We start from the raw sequence: 19,895 nt of genomic DNA, 5'->3' as shown, positions 1-19,895 counted from the left end.
CTAAGACAGGAAAAAATATACCTAAATAATTTTAATGGGAAACTTGTGCCTGATGTTTTTTACGTATTTCATTCAGTTTATATCATTGCCTTTATCTTATTCGAAACAGTAGTACACTCCATAAGTACAAGTCGTACATATATATTTAAGTTTATGAAAATTTTATGATTTTAATTTTTTGATATTCAGTGGCTCGAATACGATTGTACACTTTCCGATTTGCGACTAAATCTGCAGAACACTTGGGAGATGCTTACGGAACACCAGTGTTCCGCGGAACACCGGTTGGGAACCACTGGGCTAAGTTAATAATTAGTTAAGAATTAATTTGACTAGAGGTAGGTGGTTATGCCACTATCTCATATTAATTTTAATAATTATAATAAATTAATTCTTAATTCAGAAATTTCTGAAAGAAAAGAATTGGCCGAGATTGGGACTCAAATCTGCAATCTCTGCTCACTATGCAGATGCATTAACTAGAGATGGTGATATAGCCTAAAAATAGCCTGATGATTTGGCAGATCATTTGGATTTAATATATCAGAATAAATTAATGCCTTCAAATTTCCAGCAAAATTCATTTAATTTTAATACATACTAATGCTCTTGACCATTATTTACTGGTCTTCTCTAAGTAAACTCAATCAGAACAATATATTATATTTAAAAAATAGAATGTTAATGTTCATCTCCCAATATGTCAATGTATAGACTCTGAAGAATAATAAAAATTAGAACAAAATATGAAAATTTAAATTATATTCTAGCCCCATAACTCTGAGAATATCTATTTAAAATTTATAACAATTATAATATATAACAATTATAATATATAACATAGAATGAAATAAATACAAAACTAAAAATAAATTAGTAAGTGGCTTTTATACATCAATATTTTCTAGCTGATTTGAATATTTCCAATGTATAAATGCTAAGGACACAGACACTAAATTTAGCCATTAGAATGACTGAGACAGTTCAGGTGTTAGCCAACTGTTCAGGGGACCTGGGATTAAATCCAGTTGGTTAAAAAACCCAGAAGTTTTTTCATGGTCAAACTGTCCCAGATATGTCAGGTCCTATTCCATGCCAGTCAGTCATCCCATTGTGGATCTGGCTGAACCCACATTGAATATGGGGGGGGGGAAATCCTTGTAGTGCCAACAGAGTAGAAAGAGTCAAAAATAAAATACAGTGGGTGATCGATCTATTAACAAATCGGATAATGAACACTTTTGCAAAAGATCTTTATGTTCAGACAACGAACACATGCTCAGATAACAAACACCTCACAGAACAAACACAATAAGAAGCGACATAAAATAATGAATACGGATTGGTCTTCCCTTGTCTTCAGGCAACAATTCGAAACTTTTCGGAGTCTGAGAGATGTTAACATTGACGCACAACCCGGTATATACTGAATAGTAGTCGGATAGTATTCCTCCAAACTTTGAAACTCTCCCTTGTAATTCCAGCCTTTTTTTTTTCTGACAGAAACAATTCTTTTATAGTATTTGCAAGACTGTCAGACAGGCACTCGTTAAGTTTTGCGTTGGTTTTTATTTTCAAAAGGTGAGAATATAATAGCAAAGGTAGAGAGTGGGCAGAAGATGTTTGATGTTGCTGGGCAGTATCGCTTGAACAGGTCTACAGTAGACCACAGCTCAATCTTATCTAAGAAAGATACAGTATAATCAAGAAGACTCAAGCAGCTAGAGTAACAAAAATCACATCTGAGAAATAAAAAACATTGAAGAGCTCATAATGGAACCTGAAACTGATCTGACGACAGAAGAATGCCAAGAACTCTTGAATGAAAACCACCAGGAAACTCGACGAGATATATTTTCTTCTGAAAAAGTGGATTAATGTCAATATCTGCTATTAAAGATCTTTTGAATAAGTGGGATGATGTTGGGACAACGGTCTTAGAATGGCATCCATACCAGGGTGAGGTTAATAGGCTTGGAGATCTCTACAATTACAATGCTGTTAATTCTGAAAAATCTTGAAGAAGGCTGAAAAGCAATTGACATTAGACATATTCTTTAACTCCCACAAACGGAAAAAACACGACTAATAAAAATGCAAGACTGTGTATATATGCATTTTTATTATTACATATAAATAAATGTAGTAAGAAAGGATATATTTTTTATTTTTTTGGGTCTCCAGAACAAATTAATCAAATTCCCATAAAAACCTATGGTAAATCGATAATTGGTTAATGAACAATTTGGATAGTGAATAAAGTTTTGGATTGGATTATGTTCATTAACCGATCACCCACTGTAATAAAAATGAAAAAGGACACATTATATCCAATTCTTAGAAAAATATTCTATGACGTTGCATATACATTGGAGTTTTATGTCAATAATTTATTTTTAGTATTGTATTTATTTCATTTTGTTATATTTATAGTTATAATTTCAAATAGTTATTCCCATAGTTATATGCCTAAAAAAGATGATAAAATTCAAATTTATATATATACTTTTTTTGTTCTAATTTCGGTGGTTGTAAAAAATAAAATGTTAATAAAAATTTGAATTTTATTATTATTATTATTATTAATTTATACTCGGTTAACACCGGTGGCTGTGTACTATGCCGGACCAAAGTCAAGGCATAGTAACCAAAACAGAAATTAAAGAAGTGTATCAGTGTGTGTGTCTGTATTCAGGAATTTTCTCACAATATGACATGTATTCAATATAGTGGCCTTCTGTAGAGTGATGTATGTGTTTCTATTCAATTCTAATGTGCCCAGGCTTTTGTGTAGTGTGTGTGGTATGACACCTGTAGAGGAGAGAACAACAGGTACAATAAGCACCCTATCCATCCTCCACAGATGCCTTATTTCCTGGGCGAGTTCTGTGTACTTGCTAATTTTTTCAGTGCATGCGTTTTGTATATTGTGAGTGTTTGGAATGGATATGTCTATAATGTATGTGATTTTATTGTGTTTGTCAATGAGTGTGATGTCTGGTCTGTTGTGGTAAATTGTTTTATCTGTGATTATGGCTCTGTCGTAGTACATTTTGTGCGTGTTGTTTTCCAATACTGTCTGTGGAATGTATTTGTAGTATGGTTCATGGATGTCTACTAATTTGTGTTTCTTTGCAAGCTCTTGGTGTATTATATTTGCTACTTGATTATGTCTGTGTAAATAATCTGTCTGTGCCAAGAGCTTGCAACCAGAGGTGATGTGTTGTATAGTTTCTGGCATGATGTGACATTTTCTGCATGTGTCATTTGTGAGTGTTGCATCTTTGAGGATGTGTTTTCTGTAGTTTTTAGTATTTATGACCTGATCCTGTATGGCAATCATGAATCCTTCCGTCTCCCCAAAGAGGCATCCCTGAGCTAACCAGCTGTTTGATCGCAGTTTTGTCAACAAAATCCTGGGCCATATCGTAAGGATGCCTGCCATGGAGTGCCTTTCGAGCCCACGATTGCTTAATGGTGTCTATGCTTTTTATATGTTGTGTTTGTGTCCATATGATGTGAGTGTAAGTTTAATGGTGTGTTATTTGAGTCTGCTAGAGTTACTGCTTTATGTAATTGTGATGTTTCTTGTTTTTTGTAGAAAAACTCTCGCAGTGACTGTATTTGTTTGTAGTGAAGGTTAACTATGTCAATCAGGCCACGTCCGCCATCTTTACGTGGAAGGGTTAATCTTTCTGTGGCAGATTTAGGATGATGTTGTTTATGCTTAGTAAGTGTTGTTCTTGTTTTTCCTTTGGAGTTGCTCAAGATCAGTGTGAGTCCAATGTATAACTCCAAAAGAATATGTGAGTACTGGGATGACATATGTGTTTATTGCTTTAACTGTGTGTTTTGCATTTAATTGTGTTCTGAGAATAGCATTTAACCTACTTTGGTATTCTTTAATTAATCTTTGCTTTATTTGTGTATGTTCTGTTAGTTTGGCCTGTTGGAATCCTAAATACTTGTAGAACTCGCCCTCTTCCATGGATTCAATAATGTCTCCATTTCCAAGTGCAAAATCTTCTTTCTTCAGGATTCCTTTTTCTATGTGAAGTGTTTTGCATTTATCTAGGCCAAATTCCATTTGTATGTCCTTGGTGTATGAATGTGTGATTTGTAGGAGTTGATGAAGTTGTTTTTGTGTGGATGCATAAAGTTTTATGTCATCCATGTACATGAGATGTGACAGTGTAAACTGTGTTGTTTTTTCGTGTCTGATATTGTAACCATATTGCGTGTTGTTTAACATGTTGGATAATGGGTTCAGGGCTAAGCAGAACCAGAGAGGACTCAAGGAATCTCCTTGAAAAATTCCTCGCCTAATAAAAATTTGGTTTGTTTGTATGGAAGTGTTACTAACCCTGAGATGTAGTGTTGTTCTCCAGTGCTGCATAGTGTTTTGAAAGAATGCAATGAGTGATGGATGTATTTTGTACATGTGTAGAATATGTAGCAGCCAACTGTGTGGAACACTGTCGAATGCTTTTCTGTAGTCTATATATGCCATGTGTATGTTTCTGTGTTGTTTGTGTGCTTGCCGTAGAATGACTGAATCTATGAGTAACTGTTCTTTGCATCCCCTGTGGTTTCTACGACAACCTTTTTGTTGTTCTGTTAGAATGTCGTGTTCTTCAATATGTTTGTATATTTTGTTTGCAATACAGGATGTCAATAATTTGTAGAGTGTTGGAAGACATGTAATTGGTCTGTATTGTGTGGGGTCTGTGGTATTGTTGTTTTTAGGTTTCATGTAGGTGATGCCCTGAGTAAGAAAATTTGGCATGTCTTGTGGATTGATGATGATGTGTGTTAGGTGTTTAGCTAGTTCCTGGTGCAGTGATGTAAACTTTTTGTACCAGAAATTGTGAATGTTGTCTACACCAGGTGTCTTCCAGTTGTGTGTTCTGTTAACAGTGTATTGGAAATCATGTATGTTTATTTCAACACAGGGCATAGTTGGTATGTTGTGCAAGTTTCTGTTCTCCTCCTCAATCCAGCCTGCATCAGCATTATGCGTGACAGCACTGGACCAAAGAGAAGACCAATATGTTGTGAGTTCTTCTTCTGTTGGTGTGCCACTGTGCTGTGTATCAGTGTTTGCTTTGTTATTAATTTGTCTGTAAAAGAGTTTTTCATTGTTTGTAAATAATTTATTTTGTTGTTTTCGTAGTGTACATGTTTTGTAACGTTTGAGTCTACGTGCTTTGGCAGCAAGTTTTTGTTTTAGTGTATCAATGTATTCTGTAATGTGTGTGTTGTGATGTTCATGTTTTGTGTGTGTTTTTATTTTCTTGAAAATGTTGTTGAGCTGTTTCCTTAATTTGGGTGTTATGTTGCTTTTAGTGTATTGTGTCAGCCTGCCTAATTGCTGTCTAATGTCATTTATTTGTATTTCTATTCTTCTCTGCCAGGCAGGCTTGTGATAGAATTGTGTTTTCTGTGTATTTGTCTGTGACTGTACTTTCAGTCCATGGTGTGTCACTACTGTGACTGCCCCAGCATAAACTAATGTATGAATGTCTGCGAGTGTAGAAATTGAATGAATGTAGTGTGGTATTAAGTGAGTGTTTACATAATTTAGTGTTTTTCCTACTTCCTTTGACGTGTTGATTTTTGGTATTCGTGGTCGTTGTGTGGGATCTGTGCCTGTATATTTAGTGAGTGTTTCCTGAAATATAAGTGAGAGCGTATTAACTAAATCCATGTCTATGTTATCAGTGATGGACGAGGAAGTGTCTGTAGTATCATTAGTGGTAATTGTTGTATGTGTGTTATTATCAATGCTTGTTACTGGATTATCCTGACAGGTTACATGATCTTCATTAATGTTAGATGTTTCTGTCTGTTGATGTATTTGATCAGCAACCTGTTGTTTGATAAGTTCAAGTGTTGTTTGTGGAATAAGGTTGTTGTGTATAATTGTTCTTTTTTGATCAACAACCCTTTGTTCGGTAACAGTGAGGTGAGGATATTGTTGTGTGAATTTATGGTGTAGTTGTTGTCTGTATGCTGTCATGTTTGTTTCGAGTTTTGTGATGGTGTAATAAGTACGGATGATAAACTCATTCATTTCTACTGTCCATTTCATCCGTTGGCGTGGTTTTCCAGCCTTTGTGGTCTGTGGATGCATTGCCACAGAAACACCAAGGCTGGGTTGGTTCCTCACATCTGTTGAGGGCATTGCAGTAGCCATGCTTGGGCCGGTGCTGCTTTCGCCACTGGTAACCAAGGGAGACTGTGGCCTATTTTTCGAACGTGAGCCTCTGCCTAACCCACGAACGCGGACCTTGTTAACCCGGGCGACGTCCGAGCCGGTATCACATTTAGATCTGGTTACTACCATGATACATATCTCCACAGAATGTGGTGTGTGGTCACTCTTAGCTTCATTTCTCCCCATAGACCTTACTGGCATGGGTGTCCCTACCAGGAGCTTGTGCTCCAGCCTGCATTGCCCTATGGATCAGTAAAATTACTGGGCTCTCCCACCACGACCAGGTGGTGACTCCGGGAGAGCTATTATTATTATTATTATTATTATTATTTGAATTTGAATTTTTAGATACTGTTCCTATTGAACAGAGATGTAGAATATGTGTGATCATGCAAACAATATTCATGATGGGTATGTGCTTTCAAAATCCATTACTGTCCCTATTTCATCATTTGTTAAAGCCAAATCTTGTAATTCCTTTACCAGCTTATTTGGATCATGCACCATGTACTGTACATATTATCCTCCAATCCCTCATAGATGTACTTTTTTAATCGCTTCTCTAGTATAAAGGTTGGTCCATTACATTTTTCAACTACCAGTCTAATCTCCTTGTTCTCCTTGTGCATTTTTGTGAATACAAAGATTTTGGGCATTTGGGGGCTAGGTTTATGTGACTTTTTAAGAATGTCAGGCATGCTGCAAGTGGTGTTTTCTTGAGTTTTTTAACTTTGTTGTCCGTTACCATTACAATCTTTTCATCTACAATGTCACATTCACTCTTCCTAATATAATCTTTAATGGCTTCATTATACCTTCTTCTTTCCATAATCACCATTTTCTTGGTCTTATCAGCTTTTGTTAATACCAATTGATTTTTTGTTAGCCATTCTTTTGTATACTTTATATTCAATCTCTCCTTACTCTCTACATTGTGCCTTTCCTTTTTTCTGAATACCACTCTCCATCTAAAATAATCCCTTTCAACCTCATTAAGACTGGCCATCCCTCTTTCCATTTCAGCCATTGTAGTTTCCAATTGCTCTTGTTGTTTGGAACATAACTGGATCTATTATTTAACCCTTTCTCTACATTTTTTAGTACCTCAATCTGGTCCTAAAGAATATAACGTGTTATATTACTTTTTTGTTCCTTGGGAGCTTGTTTCTTTAAAATCCACCCTATCTTTTTGAAATACTTCCTTTCCAAGGTATTCTTTACTCGGTCCATTAGTCTTATTGTTGATTTCTTATAACCATTCTGGATTTTCTGGTATATTGTGTCTTCCAACTCAATGCATTCCTTTAAAATTCCATATTTTTTGTTTTTTAGAAGCCTAATTGACTTGCATAAACATGCTTCTTGGAACCTTCTCTTTAACGCACTGCACTCTTCTGGGATGCTAATCCTGTGTATGGACGTCGGAAACACCTTTTCGTCAGCACACTCCTTAAGGAACTTCAACTTACAGCTAATCTTAACTAGTTTCAATGCAATCTTTTTGTATAACTTATACTCGTTGGCTGGTGCCACCATTGAAACTACTTACAACTATAATCAAACAATCAAACATGTTTGATTGTTTGATTATAGTTGTAAGTAAACCACTGAGGAGGTGGGGATAGTGAAAGAGTCAATCAAAAACTCTAAAAAAAACTTATTTTTGCAAAAAATTGGCATATTTTTAAAATAATTTTTCAGAAAAAAATTGCATGACTATTGTCATCATAAAGAAATTTTGTGTTTTTGGATGTTAATTATTGGCCCATATTAAAAATAGGCTTTTGTATCAGCAATGACATTGGTATTACATTAAGTTTATAATTGTATATGCTATCCTATGATGATGAAATGTGCTTACATTAAAGCATTCTTTTAATTTAAAATTTTTATGTTAATTTATTAGTTGTATGGAAAATTATATGGTAGACCTATTTAACTATTTGTATGATTTAATTTGAAATTTCCAAACTATATACTAATCATTACTAATTGGTTTGTAAAATATTGTTTTATTTTCTGTAGTAGTGTGCAATAATTTTCAAGAAAATTTTGGGCCCCAAAAATATTCTGTACCACTCTATTGAGTTTATCTGAAGAAGGGCTATTAAATGATGACTGAAAATGTTATTTTACAAATTAAACAGAAATTTTGCTGGAAATTTGAAGGTTTTAATTTTTTTTTACAATTACATTCTAGTTGCATTAGAAATTCTAGATGATCAAAGAAGAAATTACCATTGGTAGGGAAAAACAGTTCTGAACTGTAAAAACATTGTTTCAGTTTTCTAATTTCATTCATTAAATGTTCTGTTAGATTGTTATTCAATTTAATTTACAGTGGAACCTCACTTGAGCACCTTTCATAACAAGTAATTCCTCGAATAACAAGCAAAACAAATTGTAAAAAAAATTACTCACATAATGAGTGACGAGAAAAGGGGAAGTCCTGGATTGTACACGTTATATCAGTCTGTGTTTAGCATTCATTCTGCTAGCATCTTAGTGTTGCTTGTGATCACACATTTTTCCAAACTTGTGTGTTCAGACATATTACATACAAAACATCAACAACCATAGCCCTTTATATAACAAACATGCCAAATGATATGCCAAATTCTTGGGCTATGTAAAGGCTATAATTAAATATTAGAAATTAAATAATTTGTCTAGAGGTAGGCAGTTATGTGCCATCTTGTATTAAATTTAATGACCAATTCTAAATTAAATTTTGATTTTTTTGTTTTTGTTTTCAGCAAATCAAATTCACATTCCAAGTTAGTTCATTCTGTGCTAGAAGAAATGATGATGATGATGATTCATACTCCTTAACAATGGACAATGTATAATTTTCTTTGACATTATACATAAAATATTTGAGTATTTTTTTTCTGCATGGAATGCATTATTGTATTTTACATTAATTTATATGGGAAAAATTGTTTTGCATTATGAGTAAGATTCTGGAACAAATTATGCTCATTAAGCGAGATTCCACTGTATTTTTTTCTTTTAAATGCATTATTTATTTATTTTAATATCTTGTCATGTGCAAGCTTTGAAGATTTTGTTAAAAATGTTGAAAAGGCTGAATAACTTTTTATTTGCATAGAGTTGTAGGAAGTATAAATTCATGTATTGATCATATTTTATCATATTAAGTAGAAAAAAATGCAATTTTGAAAAAATGAAAACTTTTCTTTATCAAGCTTATTCGTTGTATCATTCCTTGGATTTTATAAATTACTTGTCTGGTTGGACTAATTAAAAAAATACATTAATAAAATATACACCACTCCACATTGGGATATATGTAACAACAGACACAGAACCAATTTGTGATGCTTATAATACAACAAATAAACACTGCACAAATGTTTTCCAACACTTTCTAAGTTCTTCAGGTGTGACAGAATGTTCTGACACACCCGAAGAACAACTTAGGTGTTGAAAAACATTTGTGCAGTGTTTGTTTTTAAATTATAAGCATCACAAATTGGTTCTGTGCTGTTATTACATTATTAATATATGCAACAATTATTTGGAATTTGGTATTTGCCAAATGCTGAAAAATTGCCTTTTGCCAAAGTGTTTGTTTGTCACATGGTGAGCACACATATACCATACACACACAATTATTTGCTGAGCATCAGTTCATTTGGGAATGACAAATGTGTGTACAAGATCTAGAAAATGGACAATTCTCAAACAATAATTTGTGCCACTGGTTTTGTAGTTATGAGCAGAGCCGTAACTAGGGTTTTGGATGCCTATGGCCAAGAATAAAAATGGTGCCTTTTTAATTTTTATTATTAAAAATATAATTATTTTATTCTAAAAAAAGCTATTGTAAAAAAATTATCTAATGACATTCAAAATACTATATAAATATAAAAATATTTTTGTGTTATTAATTTCGAATACATATTATTCCGAAACCTTCTCGTTGGCGCCTTTATTAAATCGGCGCCTATGGCGGGGGCCACATTGGCCATACCCTAGTTACGGCTCTGGTTATGAGTACTTCATATCTGTTAATGAAAAATAGCAAACTAGTTTGGCTTTTGTATTTTGTCGTTCCTACTCACTTTTAATACTTTGCTTTGTTATAACACATTCTAAATGACACATTAATGAGTCTTCCTTTCTTCCTTTCTTTTTCTGTAATTTATGACAAAATATTTCCTACTTCAATCACTGTTTCATTACATTCATATACTGTACTATTCCATTTTGAAAATAATGGCCAAAAACAAGCAAATACATAAATTTGTGGATGGATGGCACAAATGCGTGGATCAAATATTTGTCCTCTGATTCTGCATAACTCATTGATGAGGAATAGGAAATTGTGAATACCAAATATTCATCATGAGTAAATCATTCATACTAGCTAGTATTTGCCAAATGTTCAGCATTCAGTGAGTACTTATGTATAAACTTATGTATGAGGAGTCCTTATGTATAAACATATATTGTTAAAGAAAATATAATGTTCAAAATACAGATTCAGGAATTTTGTTCTGGAATTTTAGCATATATGGAATTTTTTCAGATTTTAATATTGATGCTCAATGTTTATTTGCTTTGATTGCTGAACTATATTATTATATCAGTTTAAATGCAGTAATTTGATTTGTTTATTAAGCAAATATGTCAATTGCTTATTAGAATATGATGGGCACATAGTTTAATCAATCTTTCCTGAAAAACGATATTAAGAATATACAGTATATCTTGTCATAAAAAAATAATTTTTATAATGTGGCTCGTTCTTTCCAAATAAATTTTTATTGAATATTTATTTTCAGAAATGGAAAAATTACATCAGATATATGATTTGAAGGTGTGTTTGAAAAATTTAAGACTGAGTTTTCAATTACAATATTACTAGTATAATTTAGCAGTCAACTTTGGAATGTTCAGTGTCAACCTTTGATAAAATAGTGATTAAGTTTGATTAGTTGTTAATGTGTTACTAGCTTTTTGTATTAAATCAATTGTTGTCATGAATAAACAAAAAAATGCAATGAAATTGTGGAAGCAATTTTTTGCAAAAAAGTACACTTCCATGCTTCATAATCCAGTGCATTTTTTAAGCAAAAGCCTTATCTGACATCTGAATTTTTATTCAAGTTAAAATTTGTTTAATGGTAGATTTCAAGGTAGTGTTGCCACCTTTTCAAAATTGCTGATCTGGACAGCAGGTCAGGTTTGTTTGAACATGAAGTCCCTGATGCATACGCGATGTTAATTTACCATGCGAAGAATAATGTGCAACTTAGCTTTAAAGAGCTGAGAAGCAAAAAAAAAAAAAGGTTAACAGGTTGCTATGAAATGCCAGACAAAATTAATTGTTAGCCCAATGAATTAAAAACTGGACAGGTGGCAACACTATTTCAAGGTCATTTTAGCATTTGTGTTGCCAGAATGAGGGAACTAAACAATCTTGACCCAAAGAGATTTATTGATTTTTTTCTGTTTTTTTTCCTCATAAACTTTAATATGAAATTTAATTTTTTCCCCAGTTTAATCTAAAATTATTTAATTAAATTATAATTCTTAAATTTAATACAATATGGCACCTAACGCCTTCCTTTAGGGTCAAATTTATTAGTAATTTATAATTATCATCACAATGTATCGGGTTTAGTAAGATGTTTAATTTTTTTTTTAAATTTTTCTGAAATAATGAAATACTTGTGTGTGTGTATTTTTAAAACAAAATGCAACTTTTTATTGTATTACTGTTTTATTAAAAATAAATTATATGAAAAAGAGAACGTGCATTAATAAAAAACAAAAGATATTCAGTCACATTTAGTAAAAAAAAGTTATACATAGGCTATCTGACAATGAAAATTTGACCATCTGATTCATTAAAAGCCATTTAATACAAGAGCGAACAAAAATGTGTTTTTGATTTTATATATAGTAAGATTCTGAGGAATATAAATGTTACCATGAAATTCAAAAGTAACTGGAGATAAATAGTTCATAAAAAAATCCAGCAATGAATCCTTTATAAATCCAGCAATGAATTTAATAAAAATTAAGAATGTTTTTATGAAGTAGTGTTATGAGAATCCATGCTATACAAAACAAAGGACTAGTGCAAAATACGGGGTTAGGTTCTAAAAAAGGGTTAATGTTACCTATGGTAGTGAACATGGCGGCTCGTCTCTGAAACAGTGGGGATGCATGTTCTAACCTAACCTAACCTATTCTAATAAATTACCATAATTATTGCCAAATTATTAGAATAGGGGTAATTAATTAGAATAGGTTAGGTTAGGTTAGAATGTGTGTCCCACTGTTTCAGAGACGAGCCGCCATGTTTGCTACCATAAGTAACATTAACCTAAAAAAGTATACTATTATTTTTGTATTAGGAGAAATATGTTTTTTAAAGCAACGAAGAATTTATTTCCAATTAATAATTAGCTATAAAATAACAATCACAATTAAAAGTACTGTATTATGCATTAATATTAATTTTAGTTAAATGAGGATGTTTTCTTTTTAAAAGGTATCATTGTCATCTTAGCTTTATTGTTGCACTTGATCAGAAATATTAGCAATATCATCATTATTTTTATCATAATTTTTTATGGATGACAAAATAAAAATATGTTTACTCAAAAATTTGTTCTAGAGGGTCACATTTGTTCAGTTGAGCACTGAGGAATTTTTTTTCCAGAATTTGCATTCAAATATCAAATTGTTTAAGTTGAGAACTGTTTGAATTCCTACATACTATTCATCAATTCACTTTCATCAATTTTACGAATGATTGCTTATCTGCAGTTAAAAAAAAATTTAATAACTTATCTAAAAATGTTTAAATAAACTTTACTAAATACAAAGATTATTCTATAAAAAGAAAATACAGTGGCAATTTTAAGACTAAAGTCTGAAAGCAATGACTATGAAACCTGATTGGGAAGAAAGCTAGGACAAGAAAGTAAGAAAATTGTACTATCAGTTTTCAATAAAGTAAACCTGACTGAAGAAATTAAAAATTTCAATATTTTAAAATCCATGGATAAATTTGAGACAATACACTTGCTTACTTGAATAAAAAAAATGCCAAATAACAGATTTACACTTAAAAATTCTGAAATTTTGTATGAAGGATTTCCGAAACTGTTAGAGCAAAACCATGTTGTACAAGGAATACTTGTATATTATATAAACATGGAGTAAATAATCAATTTATTATTATTATAAGACAGGTATTTTTATTAAAATAATTTGCTATTTATTTAAACTTAGATTTTTAAAATATAATTTAAAGTTATATTTTAGATTAATATATATATTAATTTTTCATTTTAATAAGTATTTTAGTAATACATGAAACTAATTAGTTAGTTAATATTTTATAAAATATAAATTAAATTTTATTGATTAATATCTATTTTACCATATTCATTATGTTTTAGTTTTTAGTAATTTAAATGATTTTCATAAAATTAATATAATTAAAAAAGTTTGAGAAACTACTTATAGTATTTAATAACAATATAAATTAATAATTTGCTATAATTTACATAATGAATTGAATTTTATTAAAATTATTTAATAAGTTTAATGAAATATTATTTTTGTATTTTTGTATAGTTATATATTCTCATCATTAGTTAAAGACAAGCTACAAAATATTTGACTGAAAAAATTTACTTAAGGTAACTGATTTTAGAATTTGATTTAATATTTGTTGATTTATAGTTTCCTACTACTATAAAAGATTTCTATTAAAAGGATTTTCCAAAATTAAAAAATATAAATTGTTTTCATATCATACTATAAACTTTTTATAGTTTTTATAGCTTTATGCCTAATGCAAAATTATAATTTATTTTAATGATGTTTACAAAATATAAAGTATTGAATATTTCAGGAGTTTTTCAAAATTAAGAATTTATTTTTATTAATTTAATTTATAAATAATGTTACATTTAATGAAGTTCAACACCTTTATAAAAGTTTTAATTCTGATAATTTTTATATTATAACTATTAAGAAATGTTCTCTTTTTAATCTAATCAGTTTATTAAATGCAAATGTTTTGATCTGTTTTAAGGCAGTATTTTTCAATCTATTATGTGATAGGATGAACACTTATTCAGAAATTGACAAAACATTTTCTTATATCACTAGATTTGCCAAATCTTTGCAAAAAGTAGATAAAAGTTATTGAAAGAAACATTATGAATAATCTAAAATACAAATATCTTTTATTAACATTAGCAGATCTTGTTAAAATTTTAACTGGAGTCTTTTTTCCATTATTTTAAATGTAAAAAATCATACTATATTACAGCATTAAAATGAAATCTCCCTCAGTTAATTTCTTAAATTGCAACTAAAATACACTCATTGACAAAAAATTACATACTCAGATGATATTGCCTGGTCACTGCAAAACCTAGTCTATTGTCTTGGATGGCATGTAAATGATAGTAGTTGTCTGATTGCATGCTAGGTAACGCCATCAGAGTGCTTAAAAATTCCTATATCAGTATCGTATAAAATAGCTTTCAGAGGATTACTGTGTTCAGAATTTTCAGTGTACCTGTTTTTTAGAGGACTTCAAATGCTAGACATGTCTTATGATGCAGTCAAAGGCATTAAGCACAGCAGATGGAGTTTGACAAAACCACATCATCAAGCTGAAAGCAGAATGGCTGTTTCTCTGAATTATTGACAATCTGGATTGTTCTGACCTGACTGAACAGGTGTTGGAAGCAATGGATAGTCAAAGTACATACACAGCAACAGTGTCTTTGCACATTGTTCAGAAACAGCTGGAAGTCTTGCTACAGAACTGTCTTTTCCTGTGTAATTGGCAGTCAACTATCAGAGACAAATTATATAAATCTGTCTCTGATAGTTGACTGCCAATTATACAGTGAATGTTTTGCATTCTGCCATCAGCACTTGAATATTGTTAGCTTTATTTGCAGTGGTTCTGTGTCAGAGAAGCAGGAACTGCTACAAACTGGCAGCATATCATCATTAGCAATGATTCTTCCTCCAAAAACCTAATAACCGGTGCCAGTCCACTTAAATTATATGGCAAACATTTTCGGACACTTCACTGCGCCCTTCCTCAAGCCTTCCAATCTTCTTAAAACGAATTTTCGAACAAACGAAGTCATATTTCCGTTACGCACGTGCCAACCGAATAAAATTTAAAAATTAAAAAAATTAAAAAATCGAATAACCCAAATTCCAACGGTTCAACTAACTTCCGTAAACGAAGCTTCCTCCGAACATTCTACTGTTTTGCTATTTACAAATTCCTACATCGCTCCGCCCTTCCTCTAACGAGTGATGACGTAAGCAGCTCTACGTCATTGCTAAACGTCGCACTTTTTAACTAATTTCAAAAACGCTCCTCCCCTCTTTCAATAAAAGATCGTCATCCCGTTTCCTTTCTTTTACTCTGTCTCGTCTTTTTGCAGCAGGGCCTGCCAAGCCATCGATAATTTCATCTCATCTTTTGCGTTAATAGGCTGTGATGAACGGAAGGCCTTAAAGATTTCTATTTGTTCCAGCCATCTAATTTGCTCAGCGTGCTTAGTGGTAGCAATCAACTTCACTGCCCCGAAGTCCGGGACTATTTTTGCGTCGGACGCATAAATCGCTAATGAGGTGGTGGCTCTCCCATGCTCAATATCTTTCTGGTGTTCTCTCAATCTTACTTCCATCGCTCTTTTCGTGGATCCATTGTAGACCAATTCCTCATTGCACCTATTATCTGTTAGTGGGATAGCGTATACCCCCGGAAGTTTGCAACTATTCGTTCTGTCCTTATCATTCCGTAGTAGTTGCAGTATAGACGGGCATCTCCTGAAAGCTATGTCGACCCCTTGTCTTTTCGCAATTTTTCTATATAAAGGTGCCAATATCGGGTTGTATGAAAGGAGTATGATAATATTCGCTGTTCTTTGATTATTCCTATTCACCGGAGTGTCAGGACCGTCGCCATTTAGATAATTTCTTTCCAGTTGCTGTATCAGTCTGCCGTACCCGTGCTCTTGCGCCACCACCCGTAAGTGATCCAATTCCTTCTGTACTGCTTCCTGGGTGGTGCTGTGAGTGTACGCCCTTTTAATCAGGGACCTGAACGCAGCCATTTTATACCCGAACGGGTCACACGAATCTGCTGTTATGTAACTTGAGCTGCCTGTTGCCTTCCTGTACACTGCTGTTTGTATCCCGTCTGTTGCTATCTGAATGCCTATGTCCAGAAAGTGCACCTCCTTATTGCTATGTTGCTCCAATTCTAAAGTAAGGCCGTAACGGTTGTCATTCATCCGTTGTACGAATGAGCCGACGTCCGGGTCTTTCTTCCATAATATTAAGACGTCATCCACGTACCTTCTATACATAATGATGTTCTGGCTGAAGCTTGGAATTATTCTCTCCTCTAATTTCCTTATGACCAATTCACATATGTCCCCTGATACGGCGCTACCCATGGGTACTCCCTTTCCCTGTGCGTACATGCTTCCTCCAAATTGAAGAAAGGATCCATAACAAATTAAATGTGCCAACTCCAGCACTTGATCATGTAACTTGCCATCATTGACTTGTTGTAGCAAAAAGTCCCTAACCGCACAAAAACATGGTGGTAATTCGATTGAAGGGTAAAGCGCCCTGTCAATCGAATTACCACCAAACTATTTGCGTTTGCAAAGGTACATAAACAAGGGAAGCAACTCAGACCAGTGGTAGACAAAGCGGTGGCCCCCACGCGTAAGCTGGAGACGGCAATGCATAACCTTCTTACACCACATCTACAAGGATACCAATATGCAATTAATAGTGCAGCAGAACTGGTACAAGAAATCAGGAATGCGGACTGTCCACACCATATCTCAGTGTTGGATTTCCAGGCGCTTTACCCTTCAATCGAATTACCACCATGTTTTTGTGCGGTTAGGGACTTTTTGCTACAACAAGTCAATGATGGCAAGTTACATGATCAATTGCTGGAGTTGGCACATTTAATTTGTTATGGATCCTTTCTTCAATTTGGAGGAAGCACGTACGCACAGGGAAAGGGAGTACCCATGGGTAGCGCCGTATCAGGGGACATATGTGAATTGGTCATAAGGAAATTAGAGGAGAGAATAATTCCAAGCTTCAGCCAGAACATCATTATGTATAGAAGGTACGTGGATGACGTCTTAATATTATGGAAGAAAGACCCGGACGTCGGCTCATTCGTACAACGGATGAATGACAACAGTTACGGCCTTACTTTAGAATTGGAGCAACATAGCAATAAGGAGGTGCACTTTCTGGACATAGGCATTCAGATAGCAACAGACGGGATACAAACAGCAGTGTACAGGAAGGCAACAGGCAGCTCAAGTTACATAACAGCAGATTCATGTGACCCGTTCGGGTATAAAATGGCTGCGTTCAGGTCCCTGATTAAAAGGGCGTACACTCACAGCACCACCCAGGAAGCAGTACAGAAGGAATTGGATCACTTACGGGTGGTGGCGCAAGAGCACGGGTACGGCAGACTGATACAGCAACTGGAAAGAAATTATCTAAATGGCGACGGTCCTGACACTCCGGTGAATAGGAATAATCAAAGAACAGCGAATATTATCATACCCCTTTCATACAATTCGATATTGGCACCTTTATATAGAAAAATTGCGAAAAGACAAGGGGTCGACATAGCTTTCAGGAGATGCCCGTCTATACTGCAACTACTACGGAATGATAAGGACAGAACGAATAGTTGCAAACTTCCGGGGGTATACGCTATCCCACTAACAGATAATAGGTGCAATGAGGAATTGGTCTACAATGGATCCACGAAAAGAGCGATGGAAGTAAGATTGAGAGAACACCAGAAAGATATTGAGCATGGGAGAGCCACCACCTCATTAGCGATTTATGCGTTCGACCCGGAAATAGTCCCGGACTTCGGGGCAGCGAAGTTGCTTGCTACCACTAAGCACGCTGAGCAAATTAGATGGCTGGAACAAATAGAAATCTTTAAGGCCTTCTGTTCATCACAGCCTATTAACACAAAAGATGAGATGAAATTATCGATGGCTTGGCAGGCCCTGCTGCAAAAAGACGAGACAGAGTAAAAGAAAGGAAACGGGATGACGATCTTTTATTGAAAGAGGGGAGGAGCGTTTTTGAAATTAGTTAAAAAGTGCGACGTTTAGCAATGACGTAGAGCTGCTTACGTCATCACTCGTTAGAGGAAGGGCGGAGCGATGTAGGAATTTGTAAATAGCAAAACAGTAGAATGTTCGGAGGAAGCTTCGTTTACGGAAGTTAGTTGAACCGTTGGAATTTGGGTTATTCGATTTTTTAATTTTTTTAATTTTTAAATTTTATTCGGTTGGCACGTGCGTAACGGAAATATGACTTCGTTTGTTCGAAAATTCGTTTTAAGAAGATTGGAAGGCTTGAGGAAGGGCGCAGTGAAGTGTCCGAAAATGTTTGCCATATAATTTAAGTGGACTGGCACCAGTTATTAGGTTTTTGGAGGAAGAATTATTTACAATCCGGTGTTTTAGTGAGAGTTTATGTGCATTAGCAATGAATTGTAGTTCTGTGTGGGGAGCATATAAACATAATGTTAGTGTGGAGGAGCACTGGTGAGTGCTTCAATCCCACTTGAGAGGCACATTTCCCCATTATTAGCAATCTGGTCTGGAGAGCTATCTCATAACAGTTGGTCATTCCTAGTAATGATGGTTAAACAGTACATTCAGGAAATCCTGTATAGTCAAGTATTGCCTTTCATAGCAAAGCATCTATTTTTTAACATGATAATATTTGGCTGTATACAGCTAAGATTTCTCAGTAATGTCTATCATGTTGCCATGCTTTCTTTGTCTTGCTTGGTCTCCAGATTTTTTTGCTCATTGAGCATTTGTACGCACCAGCTTCAGCCATCTGAGTATGAGGGATCTGAAATGATGTCATTTGTGGGCATAATTATATCTGTGAGCAAATCTCTCACAGGGTACCATATGGTATCTATATGCCTTCATTTTTGACTTCATGTATTCAGGCAAAAGAAGATCATACAAAGTTCTAAAGGTCCCTTTAACTTGTACCATTATTCCACAGAAATTCTCATTTTTTATGATATTGTGATGATTAATAACTACTGTCGTTGTTTACATTAACCAAGTTTTATTTGATTTCAATATCTGCTTCAATATCTGCTTCTTGATGTATAACTTTTTGTCAATGTGTGTAATAAACTACCTATGTAAAAGTAACAATTATAACAATATTAAAAATTCAACTTATAATTTACATGTAAAATAATGAAATGATAAATTTTTAATTAGTTGTTGTGACTGGAACATTAAAAACAAAAGAAAACAAGAGTTGTGATGATTTAGGAAGAAATGTTGATGTTACAGATTTATTATTTATATAAAATATATCTGAAATAGTTCATAAATACAGTTTTAAAAATATTTTTTCTCTGACATTTCTGTAAATTGTGGGTTGATTGACCATTTTTAGTGACGTCATGAAGACACGTTTGACTTGTTATAGAAGATTTTGATATGATATTGTGATGTAGTAGTTGCCAGGTTTTCCTTTTAAAAAAAGAAATATTTTTTTGTCAACAAAATTAGTTTTAAAAATTACAAGAAAATTCTTTATT

General features: G+C 33.5%; 3 protein-coding genes across 3 annotated transcripts in view; 2 read left to right on the top strand and 1 right to left on the bottom strand.

Annotated features, from left to right (window-relative positions):
• Positions 1-19,895, top strand: part of LOC136979080 (R3H domain-containing protein 1-like) — a 218,230-nt gene that overhangs the window by 22,988 nt on the left and 175,347 nt on the right. Inside the window, exon 2 of the mRNA XM_067274992.1 lies at positions 13,841-13,905. The gene's annotated coding sequence lies outside the window, so the exon portion shown is untranslated. The remainder of the gene's footprint in view (positions 1-13,840; positions 13,906-19,895) is intronic.
• Positions 15,664-16,734, bottom strand: LOC136978624 (uncharacterized). The gene has a single exon (XM_067274364.1). It carries the CDS (start codon positions 16,732-16,734, stop codon positions 15,664-15,666), a length of 1,071 nt encoding a protein of 356 aa, XP_067130465.1.
• On the top strand, positions 17,002-18,345 carry LOC136978616 (uncharacterized). Its single transcript, XM_067274358.1, has one exon. It carries the CDS (start codon positions 17,002-17,004, stop codon positions 18,343-18,345), a length of 1,344 nt encoding a protein of 447 aa, XP_067130459.1.

This window comes from Centruroides vittatus, unplaced genomic scaffold, assembly GCF_030686945.1.
Source record: "Centruroides vittatus isolate TY-2023 unplaced genomic scaffold, ASM3068694v2 contig_1154, whole genome shotgun sequence".
In the NCBI taxonomy this organism is placed as follows: Eukaryota; Metazoa; Arthropoda; class Arachnida; order Scorpiones; family Buthidae; genus Centruroides; species Centruroides vittatus.
Note: the sequence above shows the minus strand (reverse complement) of the source record. Positions and strands in the feature narration are given on the sequence as shown.

What these genes read in the sequence shown, in the direction of transcription:
- LOC136978624 (XM_067274364.1), bottom strand. Translation starts at nt 16,734, where the DNA reads ATGTACGCACAGGGAAAGGGAGTACCCATGGGTAGCGCCGTATCAGGG.
- LOC136978616 (XM_067274358.1), top strand. Translation starts at nt 17,002, where the DNA reads ATGCATAACCTTCTTACACCACATCTACAAGGATACCAATATGCAATT.